The 22972-nt window shown below is 37.1% G+C and overlaps 1 protein-coding gene across 3 annotated transcripts in view; it reads right to left on the reverse strand.

The window, feature by feature from the left end:
* LOC121373221 overlaps positions 1–22972 on the reverse strand; it is a 124727-nt gene that overhangs the window by 22974 nt on the left and 78781 nt on the right. For all 3 annotated transcript variants that reach the window (XM_041499710.1, XM_041499711.1, XM_041499709.1), the window contains 8 exons: positions 21740–21854; positions 18123–18270; positions 16695–16857; positions 15237–15360; positions 8020–8167; positions 7277–7436; positions 3733–3847; positions 649–793 (listed from right to left, as the gene is read on the reverse strand). In XM_041499710.1, coding sequence (XP_041355644.1) covers positions 649–793; positions 3733–3847; positions 7277–7436; positions 8020–8167; positions 15237–15360; positions 16695–16857; positions 18123–18270; positions 21740–21854 — 1118 coding nt within the window. The remainder of the gene's footprint in view (positions 1–648; positions 794–3732; positions 3848–7276; positions 7437–8019; positions 8168–15236; positions 15361–16694; positions 16858–18122; positions 18271–21739; positions 21855–22972) is intronic.

Here is a 22972-nt window from a genome sequence, read left to right on the forward strand (position 1 = left end):
TTACTAGTACAAGTATTTGTCTTTATTTCACACTTTCTGGAGAGTTGATTGAACCACATCCTGGATTAATTTCATTAATTATATACACAGTGTGGTCGCACATGTGACTGCAGCACTTAGCGGAGTCGCTCAGATAGGGATACTATTACGTATACCTCTGTTGACCACTCTAGTGTCGATTTAATGTTATGTACCAAAGTATAGTTTTGTATGTGTTAGTAATTTAAAAAACAAACAAACAAAAAACAAAAAACAAAAACCATGACACCGCGAAAATTAAAAACCGCGAATTGCCTGCATTTTTTATATCGCGAAAATTTACTGCCGCGAATAATAGCCGTTTTACAGTATTGTTAAACAATAATATTTTGATCTATGGGCTGGCGGACTAGTAGAAATACTAGTGGGCTAGTATATTTTTATTGGTTCGGGTCCGGAAGGCTGGTGAAATATTTTCCATTTCTCCACCCCTGCATGTATGTGTTATTCAGTTTTAAGTTCCCAGTGAAAATTTCTTTCTTTCTTACAAGTTTTAGCCAGTGACAAAAGGAAGTTATTTCATGAGGGACTTAAACCTGATAATACATAGTAGTGAGTTTCATATTTTATTTATTACTCAGGTGTTATTTAGTAACACTCGTTTCCTACCTTAGTTCTTCCATATTCTCGAGTGCTTCCTCTATGGTTTCCTGGGGCACATACAACAGTCTGTCTATCACATGGATGTTCCCATTGGCTGTTGGAATATTAGGGGTGACAACTCTTGCCCAGATATTGTTATTGATCACATAAACTGAAAAAGAAAAGTAAACATTTTAACTATTTTAATGACTATAAATTTTTATTCTAATGATATATATAAATATATTTTTTTTAAACTGATAGGAATGAAATAAAAAAATATTTGTTTATTTTTTTGTAATTATTAAGGGTGCTAACTAGATATCAAATGTGATTTTTATGACATATAAATTGACACCAAAAACTAAACAAAATATTTAGTTTTTGTTTTTGAATAAATAGTGTTCAGCAAATCTTGTATGAACGTCTACATGTCAATCAACACATACCACAAAACAGGACCAAGAGGAACATAACTAAATTTAGTTAGGGACATTTGGCACATACGGACGAACGACTTTTGGCAGACATTACACAGATATAAAGGAAAATTTCCCTCGACAATGGCTACGGATTCTATAAACCGTAGACTCTGACAGTGGTGAGTTGGACGTCATCTTTCTACTAGATACCGACGAGACGCTCTCCAGTGTACAGTTCGCGACCACGAAGGACTTGTATACCATCATGCAAACGAAAATACATAAAGACGTATTGTGTAAGGCCAAATGGGAAAACACTTTTGGTGAAAACTTTATTTGGAATTTTTTTTGGAAAAACCATTCATTCTGGGTTAATTGAAAATTGAGATTTTGATATAATTTACAAAATAATTCATAACGTCATTGCAGTAAGGAAACATCTTTGCGATTGGAAGATTGTGTCCTCGCCAGAGTGTCTTCAATGCAAATGACGTCGACACAGTCTTACAAGCCTTTTTCCACTGCCCAAAAACAAAACAATTTATTAACGATGTGGAATATCTTTTTCAAAAAACTTTTGGATCTAATTTCAAATTAAATGCATTCAGAATTGTATTTGGTATATCACATAAAGTTGGCAATAATGTGTCGAACTTGGGAATATTTCTTTGGAACAGCAATTTGGGCCTCGCGTAAAATGCTAGAAGAAAATAAGCCATGTAATGAAATGGCACTTTTCAAATGTTATGTTAAAAATCGTCTAGAAACTGAATATTCTGCTGTAGTTGAGCAGCCACACAGACGAGAAAAATTCCTAAAATATTGGTGCTACGAAGACATCCTTGCAACGTGCACAGATGCCTTTAAATTACAAATGTTATTCTAAAATGAACATGTTTAAGTTAACCGGGTTTATAAAATTATTATTACTTTTAAATCATACACATGTATGATAATAATATCTTTTATAATATTCATGTTTCCAAATTTATTTTACCTGTATATATTAAATTTTATTTACTCATTGAGACCCTGGTAATTTTGTCAAGTAACTCATTAAATATATACAGAATGTGTGACCTTTTGTAAATAAATGGAGTACCCGGCATTTTTGGGTGTGCCGAAAAAAAAAAAAAAAAAAAATACAGACAGACAAAATTTTTATTATTTACGTCTCACCTTGTATACAGATTAAAATAAAAACATGAGTTCAACAGTAATAATACATGTATATACAACAAACTAACAGGAATAAATGCATATTTATATATAATTATATTCCTTTTTTGGTACTTGTGGTGTCATTAAAAAAAACCCCCACTTAACTGAAGATTACATGTACACATGTATATATGTATAAATAATTATCAAAACTCAGACATCCAGTAGCCGACGATTAACTAATAAATGTGTGCTCTAGTGGAGTCGTTAAACAAAACAAACATCACCTGAAGACTACGTGTCACAAATCATCAAAACTTTGACATCAAAGAGCTGTCGATTAACTAATCATTGTGTTAAAAACAACAAACAACTTTACATCAGGATTATCAAATGTTTGACATCCAGTAGCTGATGATTAACTAATCATTGTGTTAAAAACAACAAACAACTTTACATCAGGATTATCAAATGTTTGACATCCAGTAGCTGATGATTAACTAATCATTGTGTTAAAAACAACAAAGAACTTTACATCAGGATTATCAAATGTTTGACATCCAGTAGCTGATGATTAACTAATCATTGTGTTAAAAACAACAAAGAACTTTACATCAGGATTATCAAATGTTTGACATCCAGTAGCTGATGATCAACTAATCATTGTGTTAAAAACAACAACAACTTTACATCAGGATTATCAAATGTTTGACATCCAGTAGCTGATGATTAACTAATCAACATGCTCTTGTGGTGTGACTGGCCTCGGTGGCGTCGTGGTTAGGCCATCGGTCTACAGGCTGGTAGATACTGGGTTTGGATCCCAATCGAGGCATGAGATTTTTAATCCAGATACCGACTCCAAACCCTGAGTGAGTGCTCCGCAAGGATCAGTGGGTAGGTGTAAACCACTTGCACCAACCAGTGATCCATAACTGGTTCAACAAAGGCCATGGTTTGTGCTATCCTGCCTGTGGGAAACGCAAATAAAAGATCCCTTGCTGCTAATCGGAAAGAGTAGCCCATGAAGTGGCGACAGCGGGTTTCCTTTCAAAATCTGTGTGGTCCGTAACCATATGTCTGACGCCATATAACCGTAAATAAAATGTGTTGAGTGCGTTGTTAAATAAAACATTTCTTTCTTTCTTGTGGTGTGTGTCGTCAAACAAAAGTTAACGTTTGTTTTGTATAACAACACTACTAGAGAACATTAATTCATTAATTATTGGCTACTGGATGTCAAACATTTGGTAATTTTGATATATAGTCTTAGAGAGGAAACCCGCTATATTTTTATTTTAGTAGCATGGGAACTTTTATATGCTCCATCCCACAGACAACACAGGACATACCACAGCTTTTGATATACCACTTGCAGTGCACTGGCTGGAACGAGTAATAGCCCAATGTGCCCACTGACGGGGATCGATCCTAGACAGACCACGTGTCATGCAAGCTTTTTTATTACTGGGCTACGTCCTGCCCGTACAGCTGTGAAACAAAACAGAGTTTTATTTGTTCAACTTACCTTGCCCGTTCTTCTTCACGATATGAATTGTGTTCTCCTTGGCGATAAGCATCTGTCTGTCGGCCAGATCTTCGATGTATTTCGCCTCACCTTTCACAATGTGAGCGTTCATCAGCTGTCAATACAAATCAGGGTTTGATTTCTCAAATTTGACTTCATGCACACTCATGGCTTAATTTGATTTTGGATATTTTAGCATCATTTAATTTTTTGGGGGGAATTTTCAGTTGAGATGAAAACATCTCATTAAGATTACTGCAGTGGCGTAGGAAGGTGCAAAAGTGTGTGTGTGTGTGTGTGTGGGGGGGGGGGGAGGGCGGCACACTTTTATATTTACACACTTTTACACTATTATAAAGCAAAATATCTGAAAAATGAAGGGGGCGGGGCCACATGCCCATTTTGCCCCCCCCCCCCCCACTTCCTACGCCAGTGATTAGTTACAATTTAGAGAGTAATACTATACAGATACTTGTTTTAATTCACATTATTACATCTATTTCACATTATATTTCACATTATTACATCTATTTCACATTATATTTCACATTATTACATCTATTTCGCATTATTGCATCTATTTTGCATTATTACATCTATTTCGCATTATTCACATTATTACATCTATTTCGCATTATTACATCTATTTGACATTATTGCATCTATTTGACATTATTGCATCTATTTTGCATTATTACATCTATTTCACATTATTCACATTATTACATCTATTTTGCATTATTACATCTATTTCACATTATTACATCTATTTCATGCATCTATTTCCCATTATTACATCTATTTGACTTTATTGCATCTATTTCGCATTATTGCATCTATTTCCCATTATTGCATCTATTTTGCATTATTACATCTATTTCGCATTATTACATCTATTTCGCATTATTACATCTATTTCATGCATCTATTTCACATTATTACATCTATTTTGCATTATTACATCTATTTCACATTATTACATCTATTTCGCATTATTCACATTATTACATCTATTTCACATTATTGCATCTATTTCATGCATCTATTTCACATTATTACATCTATTTTGCATTGTTGCATCTATTTCACATTATTACATCTATTTCGCATTATTCACATTATTACATCTATTTCGCATTATTGCATCTATTTGAAATTATTGCATCTATTTGACATTATTGCATCTATTTTGCATTATTACATCTATTTCACATTATTCACATTATTACATCTATTTTGCATTATTACATCTATTTCACATTATTACATCTATTTCATGCATCTATTTCCCATTATTACATCTATTTGACTTTATTGCATCTATTTCGCATTATTACATCTATTTCGCATTATTACATCTATTTCGCATTATTACATCTATTTCATGCATCTATTTCACATTATTACATCTATTTTGCATTATTACATCTATTTCACATTATTACATCTATTTCGCATTATTCACATTATTACATCTATTTCACATTATTGCATCTATTTCATGCATCTATTTCACATTATTACATCTATTTTGCATTGTTGCATCTATTTCACATTATTACATCTATTTCGCATTATTCACATTATTACATCTATTTCGCATTATTGCATCTATTTCCCATTATTACATCTATTTCGCATTATTGCATCTATTTCACATTATTACATCTATTTCGCATTATTCCCATTATTACATCTATTTCGCATTATTGCATCTATTTCCCATTATTACATCTATTTCGCATTATTACATCTATTCACATTATTATTTTGCATTATTGCATCTATTTCGCATTATTGCATCTATTTCGCATTATTGCATCTATTTCGCATTAAGAAACATTAAATGTAGGCCTATCTGTGTTTAATATACTCAAAAACCCAGTTCATTCAAAATTTACCTTCTCAGTGTATTAAAAACATATGTGTACCTTTGTGAAAACTAAAATTTATTTCCAAATTTACCTTTTCAGTATATTGAACAGATACATGTATTCGTTCCTGTTTAATATACTTAGAAAAAATAAATCATTCCAAATTTCCCTTTTCAGTATATTGAATAAATGTACGTACCTGTGTTCAATGTAATAAAAAAAAAAGTACATTCAAAATTTAATTACCGATTCAGTATATTAATCACATGTTCATTTAATTCCAAATTTACCACTTTGGTACATTAATCAAATGCACATACCTGTGTTTAATATACTGAAAAACAGTTGATTCCAAATTTAACTTTTCAGTATATTAAACAATGTGCATACCTATATTCTGATTGGACGACATCGATTAAAAACCAAATGTTCTCCATCGATAAACCTTAGAAAACAACGTCATTACATCAAATGTGACATCATTACATACATATCTGACCAGTGGCGTAGGAAGGTGCCAAAAAGTGTGTGTGTGTGTGTGGGGGGGCGGCACACTTTTATATTTACACTTTTACACTATTATAAAGCAAATATAAAGCATAATATCTGAAAAGTGGGAGGCACATGCCCTCCTGTCCCACAAACTTCCTATGATAATTGAAAGAACTCTATAAATAGAAACTGATATGTGTGCATTTATAGAGAAATAAGTTGTTTGTAAATACAACAATTGTTTGCCATTTTTGGTGAATTTATCGGTGTCTAACAGTCACATATTTAGTATACAGGGGTGGGAATTCTCCTCAGATCAGCTGTTTTCCTCTCATGGAACATTGCGTTTCCTCGCATTTTAATCGTCCTTTCCTCCAAAATGTGTCAGAAGGCACAGATTTTAACCTAGGATTTTAAGAATTTCCAAGACCCCTCTAGATTTTATACAATTTTTGACCTTTACACATTGATAAATTCACCAAAAATTACAAACAATTCCTATAATATCCCCCCCCCCCCCCCCCCCCCCACTTCATTCAGGCATTGAAATAAGCATTGTGTCTGGTAACCCATTTACAGGTTACCACAAAATATAGCCTGGTAACCTATAGGTTACCACAACTATTAGTTGACGCCGATAAAGTGCGGACGTTCTGAAATAGTATCGGTGCACGCAAACATTGGTACAAAAAACGAAATCAGGATTTAAATTTTTCTAGTGGGTGCTGCTTAAACGTGGATTGCCAAAATTTCTTTGCAATTGCACAAGTGCACACGAACATAGGTGCAATTTCGTACGAGAAAATGAAATGTGGAAGGAAATTTATTTAGTGGACGCTGCTTAAAAGCGAAATGACTATAATTGCTTGCAATTGCACAAGTGCATGCGAACATCGATCAATTCCTTGCAAGAAAATGAAATGTAGTTGCCTGGGGCCTAATTCACAAAGGTCTCTTAGGCTCTGTTAGACAACAAAGCATCCTCTTTGCAAGTCTTTTAGCATTGAACTGCAAGCGCTTACTAAATAAGGCCCCTGGAATACATTGCCTGGTTGATGTTCGGAAACTAACATTCGTTGAAATTTTTGTCGAGACTTTTCTTACATGTGGTAACCTCGCGGTAACCTGAATGACTGTTCTTGACTTATTTCGATGCCTGCATTTCATTGGAGATTTACCTTTTCCAGCCACAGAGGTTCCCCTAGCAGCCCGTCCACTGTGTTCCACGGCAGTTTGGCATATGCGTCATTGTGCGGGATGAAAACCGTGAATCTGTGAGTCATGTCCGACAGCTCACGTGATATGTTCTTCCTCGTTTTAAACATTGCCTGAGTCACGCTGAAAACACAACACAAACTACAAACACAATGAATAAATGACTAACTCTGGGTGATGAAACTATTTATTGTTCTAGCCACTTAATAGTTATACAGTTGCCATAACCCTCTCCAGCCAGAACACCATGTCTGGTATATCAAAGGTTGTGGTATGTGCTATCATGTCTCTGGGATGATGCGAATAAAAGATCTCTTGCTACTAATGAAAAAATGTAGCAGCTTTCCCAAGGCTATATGCCAAAATTACCAAATGTTTAACATCCAATAGCCGATGATTAATAAATCAATATGCTCTAGTGGTGTTGATAAACAAAACAATTTTCATGTAGGCCAGTGGTAAAGGCTCATTGTATGTGCGACCAGTCTGGGATCGATCTCCACTGATGGGCTCATTAGGCTACATGTATTTCTCACTCCAGCCAGAGTGGTATATCAAAGGCTATGGTATGTACTATCCTGTCTGTGGGATGGTGTATATATAAGATCTCTAGCTATTAAATGTTTGACTTCCAATAACCGATGATTAATAAATCAATGTGCTCTAGTGGTGTCAATAATGAGAACAAACTTTAACTGTAACGCACCTGAGTGACGGTCTTCTCTCCAACTCCTCCATGATGCTTCGGATGGGCACGTGCAGGATGTCATCGACAATGTGCAGGATTCCGTTAGAACACCAGATGTCCTGCACCATCACGTGAGCCTTAACGTGACTCCCCACCACCCCGATAGCTGGAAATCAAATATATATATACTCTTCAAAAAAAGAAACGCAAAAGGGTACACGTGGGTTATAACTCCGATTTTATGTTTCCTACCGGTTCATGCTTTGTGAATATAAGGTCATTGATTCTGAGCCTTAACGGTGACTCCCCACCACCCAGATAGCTGTACAATAAAGTTAAATGTGAATATTCGCAAAAACGCAGCCACGTGCAAACCATGACCACTGCACGTGACTCCCCACCAACATGAACACCGACAGTGGAAAGTGCAGGGTGTTCGCTTGCCTGGCCTCTGTATCTGGCCGACAGTTGACAATCCAGGACATGCCACGATCAGTGAACCGCAGAGAAACAATGCCATCGGCCGACTAGACGCAGGCGAATCCAGAACGGCCGTTGCCAGGGCATTCCATATGTCCCCCCACCACCTCCAGATAGCTGGGAAATACCAGCAATATATACGTGACCTCCTACAGTGGTCGACCACGGGTCACTACCCCGATAGCAGGACCGCTACATCCGGGTACGCCACCTTCGGGAACGATTTGACTACTGCCACCTCCACAGCGATAGCTGGAAATCAGGTTTGCGCAGGATATCCGACCAGACCGTACGGAACCGCCTACGTGAGGTAGGAATTCGTACAGTGACGTCCAGTTCGAGGTGTCATCTTAACACCACAACACCGTCCACTCCGACTGCAGTAGGTGCCAGATTCATCGACAATGGCCTCAACTGCGATGGAGATAGGTGTGGTTCAGTGACGAGTCCCGATTTCTGCTCCGACGTCATGATGGAAGATGTCGCGTGTATAGGCGTCGTGGTGAACGTTATGCGGCAAACTATGCAGGAAGTGGACAGATTCGGCGGGGGTAGTGTCATGGTGTGGGAGCCATCTCACACACTGGCAGAACTGACCTGGTCCACCACCAGGGATACCTGAATGCACAGGGCTACATTGACCAGATCCTCCGGCCACACATCGTTCCAGTTATGGCCAACGCCAACGCAGTGTTCCAACATGACAACGCCAGGCCTCACACAGCACGTCTCACAATGGCTTTCCTACAGAACAACAACATTAATGTCCTTCCTTGGCCATCGATATCACCGGATTTGAACCCAATTGAGCATCTATGGGACGAGTTGGACCGACGCCTCCGACAGCGACATCCACAGCCCCAGACCCTGCCCGAGCTGGCAGCAGCCTTGCAGGCCGAGTGGGCCACCATCCCCCGGGACGTCATCCGTACTCTGGTTGCTTCAATGGGCAGGCGGTGCCAGGCAGTTGTCAACACACGCGGAGGCCACACCCGGTATTGACTCCAGATGACCTTGACCTTGGTGGTGTGTCCTATCACTTACTCACAATGGACTAGAGTGAATTGTGAACAATCCTGCAACATTTGGTAATTATCGGACTCACCATTCAATAATTAAATCAATTCTCCAAATGTTACGACAATGTGGTTTTGCGTTTCTTCTTTTGAAGAGTATATATATATATATATATATATACAGTGATTGTGAACCTTAACGTGACTCCCCACCACCCCGATAGCTGGAAATCAAATATATATATATATACAGTGATTGTGTTAGAACACCAGATGTCATCAACCATCACATGAGCCTTAATGTGACTCCCCACCACCCCGATAGCTGGAAATCAAATATATATATATATATATATACAGTGATTGTGTTAGAACACCAGATGTCATCAACCATCACGTGAGCCTCAGTGTGACTCCCCACCACCCCGATAGCTGGAAATCAAATATATATATATATACAGTGATTGTGTTAGAACACCAGATGTCATCAACCATCACGTGAGCCTCAATGTGACTCCCCACCACCCCGATAGCTGGAAATCAAATATATATATATATATACAGTGATTGTGTTAGAACACCAGATGTCATCAACCATCACGTGAGCCTCAATGTGACTCCCCACCACCCCGATAGCTGGAAATCAAATATATATATATATACAGTGATTGTGTTAGAACACCAGATGTCATCAACCATCACATGAGCCTTAATGTGACTCCCCACCACCCCGATAGCTGGAAATCAAATATATATATATATATATATACAGTGATTGTGTTAGAACACCAGATGTCATCAACCATCACGTGAGCCTCAGTGTGACTCCCCACCACCCCGATAGCTGGAAATCAAATATATATATATATACAGTGATTGTGTTAGAACACCAGATGTCATCAACCATCACGTGAGCCTCAATGTGACTCCCCACCACCCCGATAGCTGGAAATCAAATATATATATATATATACAGTGATTGTGTTAGAACACCAGATGTCATCAACCATCACGTGAGCCTCAATGTGACTCCCCCCCACCCCCGTAATAGCTGGAAATCAAACTATATATATATATATACAGTGACTTGTGTTAGAACACCAGATGTCATAGTAACCATCAATAAAGCCTCAATGTGTACTACCCCACCACCCCGATAGCTGGAAATCAAAGATATATAATATAGTGATTGTGTTAGAACACCAGATGTATTCAAACATCACATGAGCCTTAATGTGACTTGTTCTTTAAAGATCCCCGATATTGAATCAAATATATATATATAGGTATATACAGTGATTGTGTTAGAACTGTGTACGTACTGGATGTCATCAACCATCACTTGTTCTCCCCAAGATCCACAGATAGCTGGAACATAGTAATGTAGGTAATAAAGTATTGTGTTTAGTGTACGTACTGGGTTCAACCATCACGTGACTTGTTCTCCCCAAGACCCGATAGCAGATATCAAATATATATATATATACAGTGAGTGTACACCAATGTCATTACCACTGTCACGTGAGCCTTAACGTGACTCCTTTAACCATCCACCGATATTGAACATAGTAATCAAAGGTAATATATATAAAACAGTGTATTGTGTAGAACACCAGATGTCATTAAACCATCACATGAGCCTTAATGTGACTCCCCACCACCCCGATAGCTGGAAATCAAATATATATATATATATATATAACAGTATTGTGTTAGAACACCATAATGTCATCAACCACGTCACGTACTGAGCCTATACGTGACTTGTTCTCCCCAGATCCACAGATAGCTTGAACATAGTAATGTAGGTAATAAAGTATTAGAACAACTGTGTACGTACTGGGTTTATACGTGACTTGTTCTTTAAAGATCCACAGATATTGAACATAGTAATCAAAGGTAATAAAGTATTAATTGTGTTGAACACCAGATGGGTTTATCACGTGAGCCTCAATGTGACTCCCCAAGATCCACAGATAGCTGAACATAGTAATGTAGGTAATAAAGTATTAAAACTGTGTACGTACTGGGTTTATACGTGACTTGTTCTTTAAAGATCCACAGATATTGAACATAGTAATGTAGGTAATAAAGTATTAAAACTGTGTACGTACTGTGTTTATACGGGACTTGTTCTTTAAAGATCCACAGATATTGAACATAGTAATGTAGGTAATAAAGTATTAAAACTGTGTACGTACTGGGTTTATACGGGACTTGTTCTTTAAAGATCCACAGATATTGAACATAGTAATGTAGGTAATAAAGTATTAAAACTGTGTACGTACTGGGTTTATACGGGACATTGTTCTTTAAAGATCCACAGATATTGAACATAGTAATGTAGGTAATAAAGTATTAAAACTGTGTACGTACTCGTTTATACGGGACTTGTTCTTTAAAGATCCACAGATATTGAACATAGTAATGTAGGTAATAAAGTATTAAAACTGTGTACGTACTGGGTTTATACGGGACTTGTTCTTTAAAGATCCACAGATATTGAACATAGTAATGTAGGTAATAAAGTATTAAAACTGTGTACGTACTGGGTTTATACGTGACTTGTTCTTTAAAGATCCACAGATATTGAACATAGTAATGTAGGTAATAAAGTATTAAAACTGTGTACGTACTGGGTTTATACGGGACTTGTTCTTTAAAGATCCACAGATATTGAACATAGTAATGTAGGTAATAAAGTATTAAAACTGTGTACGTACTGGGTTTATACGTGACTTGTTCTTTAAAGATCCACAGAACATAGTTGTACATTAATTTAAAACCACAGTCTTACCTCTTTTGAACAGTAATGTAGGTAATAAATGTAAAACTGTGTACGTACCTAAAAGTCCTGATCCACAGATAAAACATAGTAATGTAGGTAATAAAGTATTAAAACTGTGTACGTACTATACGTGACTTGAAGTAAGGTAATTACTGTACGTACTGGGTTTATACTTGTTCTTTAAAGATCCACAGATATTGAACATAGTAATGTAGGTAATAAAGTATTAAAACTGTGTACGTACTGGGTTTATACGGGACTTGTTCTTTAAAGATCCACAGATATTGAACATAGTAATGTAGGTAATAAAGTATTAAAACTGTGTACGTACTGGGTTTATACGGGACTTGTTCTTTAAAGATCCACAGATATTGAACATAGTAATGTAGGTAATAAAGTATTAAAACTGTGTACGTACTGGGTTTATACGTGACTTGTTCTTTAAAGATCCACAGATATTGAACATAGTAATGTAGGTAATAAAGTATTAAAACTGTGTACGTACTGGGTTTATACGTGACTTGTTCTTTAAAGATCCACAGATATTGAACATAGTAATGTAGGTAATAAAGTATTAAAACTGTGTACGTACTGGGTTTATACGTGACTTGTTCTTTAAAGATCCACAGATATTGAACATAGTAATGTAGGTAATACGAGTATTAAAACTGTATACGTACTGGGTATATAGGTAATACTTATTCTTTACTGGGTTTAGATGACTTGATATTGAACATAGTAATGTAGGTAATAAAGTATTAAAACTGTGTACGTACTGGGTTTATACGGGACTTGTTCTTTAAAGATCCACAGATATTGAACATAGTAATGTAGGTAATAAAGTATTAAAACTGTGTACGTACTGGGTTTATACGTGACTTGTTCTTTAAAGATCCACAGATATTGAACATAGTAATGTAGGTAATAAAGTATTAAAACTGTGTACGTACTGGGTTTATACGGGACTTGTTCTTTAAAGATCCACAGATATTGAACATAGTAATGTAGGTAATAAAGTATTAAAACTGTGTACGTACTGGGTTTATACGGGACTTGTTCTTTAAAGATCCACAGATATTGAACATAGTAATGTAGGTAATAAAGTATTAAAACTGTGTACGTACTGGGTTTATACGTGACTTGTTCTTTAAAGATCCACAGATATTGAACATAGTAATGTAGGTAATAAAGTATTAAAACTGTGTACGTACTGGGTTTATACGTGACTTGTTCTTTAAAGATCCACAGATATTGAACATAGTAATGTAGGTAATAAAGTATTAAAACTGTGTACGTACTGGGTTTATACGTGACTTGTTCTTTAAAGATCCACAGATATTGAACATAGTAATGTAGGTAATAAAGTATTAAAACTGTGTACGTACTGGGTTTATACGTGACTTGTTCTTTAAAGATCCACAGATATTGAACATAGTAATGTAGGTAATAAAGTATTAAAACTGTGTACGTACTGGGTTTATACGTGACTTGTTCTTTAAAGATCCACAGATATTGAACATAGTAATGTAGGTAATAAAGTATTAAAACTGTGTACGTACTGGGTTTATACGGGACTTGTTCTTTAAAGATCCACAGATATTGAACATAGTAATGTAGGTAATAAAGTATTAAAACTGTGTACGTACTGGGTTTATACGTGACTTGTTCTTTAAAGATCCACAGATATTGAACATAGTAATGTAGGTAATAAAGTATTAAAACTGTGTACGTACTGGGTTTATACGGGACTTGTTCTTTAAAGATCCACAGATATTGAACATAGTAATGTAGGTAATAAAGTATTAAAACTGTGTACGTACTGGGTTTATACGGGACTTGTTCTTTAAAGATCCACAGATATTGAACATAGTAATGTAGGTAATAAAGTATTAAAACTGTGTACGTACTGGGTTTATACGGGACTTGTTCTTTAAAGATCCACAGATATTGAACATAGTAATGTAGGTAATAAAGTATTAAAACTGTGTACGTACTGGGTTTATACGGGACTTGTTCTTTAAAGATCCACAGATATTGAACATAGTAATGTAGGTAATAAAGTATTAAAACTGTGTACGTACTGGGTTTATACGTGACTTGTTCTTTAAAGATCCACAGATATTGAACATAGTAATGTAGGTAATAAAGTATTAAAACTGTGTACGTACTGGGTTTATACGTGACTTGTTCTTTAAAGATCCACAGATATTGAACATAGTAATGTAGGTAATAAAGTATTAAAACTGTGTACGTACTGGGTTTATACGTGACTTGTTCTTTAAAGATCCACAGATATTGAACATAGTAATGTAGGTAATAAAGTATTAAAACTGTGTACGTACTGGGTTTATACGTGACTTGTTCTTTAAAGATCCACAGATATTGAACATAGTAATGTAGGTAATAAAGTATTAAAACTGTGTACGTACTGGGTTTATACGTGACTTGTTCTTTAAAGATCCACAGATATTGAACATAGTAATGTAGGTAATAAAGTATTAAAACTGTGTACGTACTGGGTTTATACGGGACTTGTTCTTTAAAGATCCACAGATATTGAACATAGTAATGTAGGTAATAAAGTATTAAAACTGTGTACGTACTGGGTTTATACGGGACTTGTTCTTTAAAGATCCACAGATATTGAACATAGTAATGTAGGTAATAAAGTATTAAAACTGTGTACGTACTGGGTTTATACGTGACTTGTTCTTTAAAGATCCACAGATATTGAACATAGTAATGTAGGTAATAAAGTATTAAAACTGTGTACGTACTGGGTTTATACGTGACTTGTTCTTTAAAGATCCACAGATATTGAACATAGTAATGTAGGTAATAAAGTATTAAAACTGTGTACGTACTGGGTTTATACGTGACTTGTTCTTTAAAGATCCACAGATATTGAACATAGTAATGTAGGTAATAAAGTATTAAAACTGTGTACGTACTGGGTTTATACGTGACTTGTTCCTTAAAGATTGACAGGTTGCGGCCGGCCATCGTTTCCACTTCCACATCGCGTTCTATAGACGAGGAACTGAACAGGCCTTGTGCTATCTGTCCACGAAGAGCCTGGGAATAGAAACACGACTTTACAATTCAAAACCATTTTATAAGGTATGTGCGGGATCTAGCCAACTCCTGCAATATTAAGGATATGACCATGGCAAAAAAATATCATGATGAATAAAAATTCAAATATAGTCCATATAGCCAGTGTTTCTGCCAGAAAGAAGTTTTTGGGTAAGGTGCTATGAAACTGAATATTTACAATGTGTGTAGGGAGTATGGAGGGCCTCACCCCTATAGTAGCCAGTGTTTCTGTCAGAAAGAAGAGTTTGAGGGTGTGTATGGTGCTATGAAACTGAATATTTATGAATGGTATGTGTGTGTAGGGAGTATGGAGGGCCTCACCCATATAGCCAGTGTTTTTCTGTCAGAAAAGAAGTTAAAATTTTTGGGTATGGCCTCAACTATAGCCGCTATGAAAACTGAATATTTACAAATGTGTGTAGGGAGTATGGAGGGGCCTCACCCAACAAGGAATGAAACTGGGTTACATTTAAGAAAATCATACACTAATGATAAAGAGTCACAGGACCTTTAATGTTGTCAAAGAGTCAACTTTAAAAAAATCTTAAAAATTTGAAATTTGAAAATAAATTTGGGTATAGCACCATACCCATTTTACCCTCCGGCAGCAAACCTGAATTAGCACAGAAACTGATGTTGTGGATGATTAAAAAGTGTCACAGACAATTGTAGGGGTTGGTAGCTTAGGTGGTAGACCACTCGCGTTGTAGGAATGAACCACCTCAGTGGATCCATTTTCTGACTGGGTTTCTCTCCCCCATCCCAACCAGTGCCCCACGACTGGTATATCAAAAGCCATGGTATGTGCTGTCCTGTCTGAGGGAAAGTGCATATAAAAGGGTAACCTACCTTTTTCACTAATGGAAAAATGTAGCAGGTTTCCTCCAAGATAAATTAATTGGTCAAAAGTCACCAAATGTTTGCAATCCAATAGCGGAAAAATCAATGAACTCTAGTGGTGTCATTAAAAAAAAGTCTATATGTCAGAATGATAAAAAAATTATATCCACTAGCTGATGAGGCCTAAAAAGATATGTTCCAAGTTTTATCAATGAATAAAATAGGTAGAGTAGGAACTTTTTTTTTTCTTTTTTTTAAAATTGAATCAAATCAAGAAATCGTAATCGGCCGACGTGTTCCGAATCTACATGTAGATTGCTGATTTTGTTTTTCATGGTCACTACATAAAATTATGTTAGATCTCTAAACCGGAAACACACGTTATGTTTTTGAGGCCTGATTAATACATCAATGTGCTCTAACTACATGTAAACATTCCTTTCCTTTCTTCACTAGCATGTAATAACACACACCTGCTGGACAATGTGTGGGTATGACTTGAGCGTTTCCAAGGCGATTTTGCCAGCAGACTGCAGGACCGCATTGGATGCTATGAAGACTGTCATTGGTCCAGAGGAGGAGGATGTCAGGGCAGTCTCAACATCCGGGTATCTCAGGGCAAACGAATGCATAATGCTGCAAGAAAGAACACACAAATAGGAAAGGAAACTTTAAGTAATTAGAATTGTTTAGCGAGAGAGAGAGAGAGAGAGAGAGAGAGAGAGAGAGAGAGAGAGAGAGAGAGAGAGAGAGAGAGAGAGAGAGAGAGAGAGAGAGAGAGAGACAGACAGACAGACAGACAGACAGACAGACAGAGGGGGAGGGAGAGAGAGAGAGAGAGAGAGAGAGAGAGAGAGAGAGAGAGAGAGGAGAGAGAGAGAGAGAGAGAGAGAGAGAGAGAGACAGACAGACAGAGAGAGACAGAGAGGGGACAGGGGAGGAGGGAGGGGGGAGGGAGGGAGGGAGAGAGGAGAGAGGAGAGGATAAGAGAGAGAGAGAGAGAGAGAGAGAGAGAGAGAGAGAGAGAGAGAGAGAGAGAGAGAGAGAGAGAGAGAGAGAGAGAGAGAGAGAGAGAGAGAGAGGCAGAGAGAGAGGCAGAGAGAGAGAGAGAGAGAGAGAGAGAGGCAGATATATATAGAGAGAGAGAGACAGAACAGAGACAGAGAGAGAACAGAGATGGAGACAGAGAAAGAGAGACAGACATAAAGAAACAGAAAGAACTTCAATGTTCCTCCCAAAATATTGTCTTTAATATATGCATATAAGGAAATCTACATTTTGTATTTTTATTCCCGGAAAATATATCACAGCTCGATCCATACAGTTTCTGTGTATACTTACCACTATTGAAACTGTAAGGTTTATTAGCTGTGGGGAATGGTTATATGATAATAGTAATAGTGAATTAATTGGGCAAATATTACAACCGGTAGTTCAGGATTACAGTAGGTATTATGACTACCAAAGATCTTGAAGGACAATTGGGGTCAGAAGTGAAATTTGAAAGTTGACGTTTTTTATCATCAGTAAATCCCAAATTGAAACAATAAAAATGACTAAAGACAAAACAGTAACAACTGTATGATCAACAAAATGAAAAAGATTGACAGACATAATGTTCTACAGTGATTAATCGACCTTCCTGGAAATTGTCAAAATCGAGAATGACACCCCACGCACGTGTACGGGGCAACTGCATGATGCACGTGCAAACTGTGGAATGTGTTTCGGTGTGTTGATAAAGAGACCTGAACATTCTTTACTAGGATGTCTGTGACCAAAATGTATGTTCGGTCTAATAGTTGATATTAATATTAATATTTTAGGTTCCCTACTTTTTTTGAAGAGTAACGATAACAACACATAGGTGTTCCTTGAGTAACTATGAGTAGTTACACCACCTGACGAGTGGAATGTTGCCGATGGCTTCCCACAGAGAGAAGTTGTGGTAGAACAGCACGTTGCTGACAAGGTGGATGATGCCGTTGGTGCAGCCGATGTTCGACACCTCTAACTGCGCCCGCATCAATGACGTCTCCAGAAACGTCTCTGAAATCAGAATACAGCAAGTCAGCGTTATAACCACTCTCTATACCAGCCACCTGACTCAAAGGACAGCTTGTAATGTAAAGTTCAAGTTAAAGAAACATCTCTGAAATCATAATACGGCAAGTCAGCATTATAACAGCCATTCTCTATACCAGCCACCTGTTCTTAAACGACACCTTGAAATGTGAAGTTAAAAGTTTTGTTATAACAACCACTCTGTATACCATCCACCTGTTCTCAAAGGATAGCTTGTAATGAAAAGTTAAAGGTTCACAGTAACAGCCACTCGGTATACCGTCCACCTGTTCTCAAAGGACAGCTTGTAATGAAAAGTTAAAGGTTCACAGTAACAGTCACTCTGTATACCATCCACCTGTTCTCAAAGGACAGCTTGTAATGAAAAGTTAAAGGTTCACAGTAACAGCCACTCTGTATACCGTCCACCTGTTCTCAAAGGACAGCTTGTAAGGTAAAGTTAAAGGTTCACAGTAACAGCCACTCTGTATACCGTCCACCTGTTCTCAAAGGACAGCTTGTAATGAAAAGTTAAAGGTTCACAGTAACAGCCACTCTGTATACCATCCACCTGTTCCAAAAGGACAGCTTGTAAGGTAAAGTTAAAGGTTCACAGTAACAGCCACTCTGTATACCATCCACCTGTTCTCAAAGGACAGCTTGTAATGAAAAGTTAAAGGTTCACAGTAACAGCCACTCTGTATACCATCCACCTGTTCTCAAAGGACAGCTTGTAATGAAAAGTTAAAGGTTCACAGTAACAGCCACTCTGTATACCATCCACCTGTTCTCAAAGGACAGCTTGTAATGAAAAGTTAAAGGTTCACAGTAACAGCCACTCTGTATACCGTCCACCTGTTCTCAAAGGACAGCTTGTAATGAAAAGTTAAAGGTTCACAGTAACAGTCACTCGGTATACCGTCCACCTGTTCTCAAAGGACAGCTTGTAATGAAAAGTTAAAGGTTCACAGTAACAGCCACTCTGTATACCATCCACCTGTTCTCAAAGGACAGCTTGTAAGGTAAAGTTAAAGGTTCACAGTAACAGCCACTCTGTATACCATCCACCTATTCTCAAAGGACAGCTTGTAAGGTAAAGTTAAAGGTTCACAGTAACAACCACTCGGTATACCATCCACCTGTTCTCAAAGGACAGCTTGTAAGGTAAAGTTAAAGGTTCACAGTAACAGCCACTCTGTATACCATCCGCCTGTTCTCAAAGGACAGCTTGTAATGAAAAGTTAAAGGTTCACAGCAACAGCCACTCTGTATACCATCCGCCTGTTCTCAAAGGACAGCTTGTAATGAAAAGTTAAAGGTTCACAGCAACAGCCACTCTGTATACCATCCACCTGTTCTCAAAGGACAGCTTGTAATAAAAAGTTAAAGGTTCACAGTAACATCCACTCGGTATACCGTCCACCTGTTCTCAAAGGACAGCTTGTAATGAAAAGTTAAAGGTTCACAGTAACAGCCACTCTGTATACCATCCACCTGTTCTCAAAGGACAGCTTGTAATGAAAAGTTAAAGGTTCACAGTAACAGCCACTCAGTATACCGTCCACCTGTTCTCAAAGGACAGCTTGTAAGGTAAAGTTAAAGGTTCACAGTAACAGCCACTCGGTATACCGTCCACCTGTTCTCAAAGGACAGCTTGTAATGAAAAGTTAAAGGTTCACAGTAACAGCCACTCTGTATACCGTCCACCTGTTCTCAAAGGACAGCTTGTAAGGTCAAGTTAATTGAGGAGGCATGACGTAGCCCAGTGGTAAAGTGCTTGTTTGATGCATGCTGACCCATTAGGTTATTTCTATGTGTACCCAATCCTTTTTGTAGACAGTACCTGATTTTAGGCCCCCCACCTCCCCCAAAAAAAGTCAGACCAAAGTTCCAGAATTGCTTCTTTTTTAAAGCATTGATTGCACAGAAAAGGTGGGTATATTTGATACCGAAATAAGGGACATATTTAAATTGAAATCTGTATGCACATCGTAGTTCATGAACAATGGCATTTTGGCTTCAAGTGCAGTTTTTATGTCTTAGCGAGAAAAGCCCATCAAAAATTGACGTCATAAGGTGAGAAATGATAAAGTGCATATAAAATATATACTTTACTGCTACATGGGAAAATATAGAGGGCTTCTTCTAAGTCTGTGTCAAATACAGAGGGCTTCTTCTAAGTATGTGTCAAATATAGAGGGCTTCTTCTAAGTCTGTGTCAAATATAGCGGGCTTCTTCTAAGTCTGTGTCAAATACAGAGGGCTTCTTCTAAGTCTGTGTCAAATACAGAGGGCTTCTTCTAAGTCTGTGTCAAATACAGAGGGCTTCTTCTAAGTCTGTGTCAAATATAGCGGGCTTCTTCTAAGTCTGTGTCAAATACAGAGGGCTTCTTCTAAGTCTGTGTCAAATATAGAGGGCTTCTTCTAAGTCTGTGTCAAATACAGAGGGTTTCTTCTAAGTCTGTGTCAAATACAGAGGGTTTCTTCTAAGTCTGTGTCAAATATAGCGGGCTTCTTCTAAGTCTGTGTCAAATACAGAGGGCTTCTTCTAAGTATGTGTCAAATATAGAGGGCTTCTTCTAAGTCTGTGTCAAATATAGCGGGCTTCTTCTAAGTCTGTGTCAAATACAGAGGGCTTCTTCTAAGTCTGTGTCAAATACAGAGGGCTTCTTCTAAGTCTGTGTCAAATACAGAGGGCTTCTTCTAAGTCTGTGTCAAATACAGAGGGCTTCTTCTAAGTCTGTGTCAAATAGAGAGGGCTTCTTCTAAGTCTGTGTCAAATATAGCGGGCTTCTTCTAAGTCTGTGTCAAATACAGAGGGCTTCTTCTAAGTCTGTGTCAAATACAGAGGGCTTCTTCTAAGTATGTGTCAAATATAGAGGGCTTCTTCTAAGTCTGTGTCAAATACAGAGGGCTTCTTCTAAGTCTGTGTCAAATATAGAGGGCTTCTTCTAAGTCTGTGTCAAATACAGAGGGCTTCTTCTAAGTCTGTGTCAAATACAGAGGGCTTCTTCTAAGTCTGTGTCAAATACAGAGGGCTTCTTCTAAGTCTGTGTCAAATATAGAGGGCTTCTTCTAAGTCTGTGTCAAATACAGAGGGCTTCTTCTAAGTCTGTGTCAAATACAGAGGGCTTCTTCTAAGTCTGGGATTTAGCTCGCCTGAGGTGCTTGTGTTGCAGGATCGAACCACCTCAGTAGATCCACTGAATTGATTGTTTTATTCTCGTTCCAACCAGTGCACCACAACTGGTCAAAGGCTGTGGTATGTGCTTTCCTGTCTGTGGGAAAGTGCATATAAAAGATCCCTTGCTGCATTAAGAAAATGTAGCATGTTTCCTCTACTGACTACGAATCAGAATTAACAAATGTTTGACATCCAATAGCCGATGATCAATGTGCTCCAGTGGTTTCGTTAAACAAAACAAAACACATACATGTATGTACAAACTCTTACCTCCATTGATGTTAACAACTCGGATAGTTCTGTTGTCAAATGTTGTTAACTTCTGGTTATGGGACAGATCTTCAGAGTTTAGAATGTGCCCCGGGACTATGTGTCCATACAGCAACTGAAACCGCAAACATTAATACGTGACAATGAAATATTTATAATGATATTTTCATGCTTATATATATATATATATATATATATATATACACACAGAGTAAACAATGTTTAATTAAATAATCGTTTCTGTTGTCTGTCCTACACTCTTGCCCAAGACTTTAAACATCTTAAGTGGCAGGACGTAACCCAGTGATAAAGTGCTCGGTGATGTGCGGTCGGTCTGGGATCAATCCCAGGCGGTAGGCCCATTAGGCTATTTCTCATTCTAGCCAGTGCTCCACAACTGGTGTAACAAAGGCAGTGGTATGTACTATCCTGTCTGTGAGATGGTGCATATAAAAGATCCCTTGCTGCTAATGGAAAAGAGTAGGCCATGAAGTGGTGACAGCAGATTCCTATCTCTATATCTGTGTGATCCGTAACCATATGTCTGACGCCATATAACATTAAATAAAATGTGTTGAGTGTGTCGTTAAATAAAACATTTCCTTCCTTCCTTCAAACATCTTAAGTTTCTTTTTGTTTCTTGTTGCTATTGTTGTTGTTTTTTTCTTTCTTATTTTTAATATTTTTAATATTTTTTATTTTATTGTTTGGGTGGGTGGGGTGGGCTTTAGAGTTTACTAATTTGGGCATAATAGACATTTTGTCTGTTCTGAACACACCAAGGTCTTTTTAGTGAAGTAATGTTACTACTAGCTGCTAAAGAGTTGCACATAATCAGAAATATGTTTCAAATTATTTTAATATAATTATATCTTAAAAGCCCTGGGGAGTGGTTGGGTTTTTTTTTCTTTTTACTAAAATATTGGAATATTTTGTGAATCTTAACTTTTGTTGTTTTTGTCTTCTTTTTGTTTTTAATTTTTAAAAATATATGTATGTTAATTACTGCATTGATAACTATCAATATCACAGTTGGAGTCCCGAAATCATCATCTTAAAAAATACACATTACGTGAACAAATTACTTTCAACAACATCAACAGTTAACGGAAACAGATTGTTTTTGTTTGTTTATGAATTTTGTTTTGATTTAAGTGGCGTTCTCATTTTGCGATTGGTTACATGCAATTTGTCAACCCGACAAAAATTGGAACGTACAAGACTAAAGTCGTT

This window comes from Gigantopelta aegis, chromosome 5 (assembly GCF_016097555.1).
Source record: "Gigantopelta aegis isolate Gae_Host chromosome 5, Gae_host_genome, whole genome shotgun sequence".
NCBI lineage: Eukaryota > Metazoa > Mollusca > Gastropoda > Neomphalida > Peltospiridae > Gigantopelta > Gigantopelta aegis.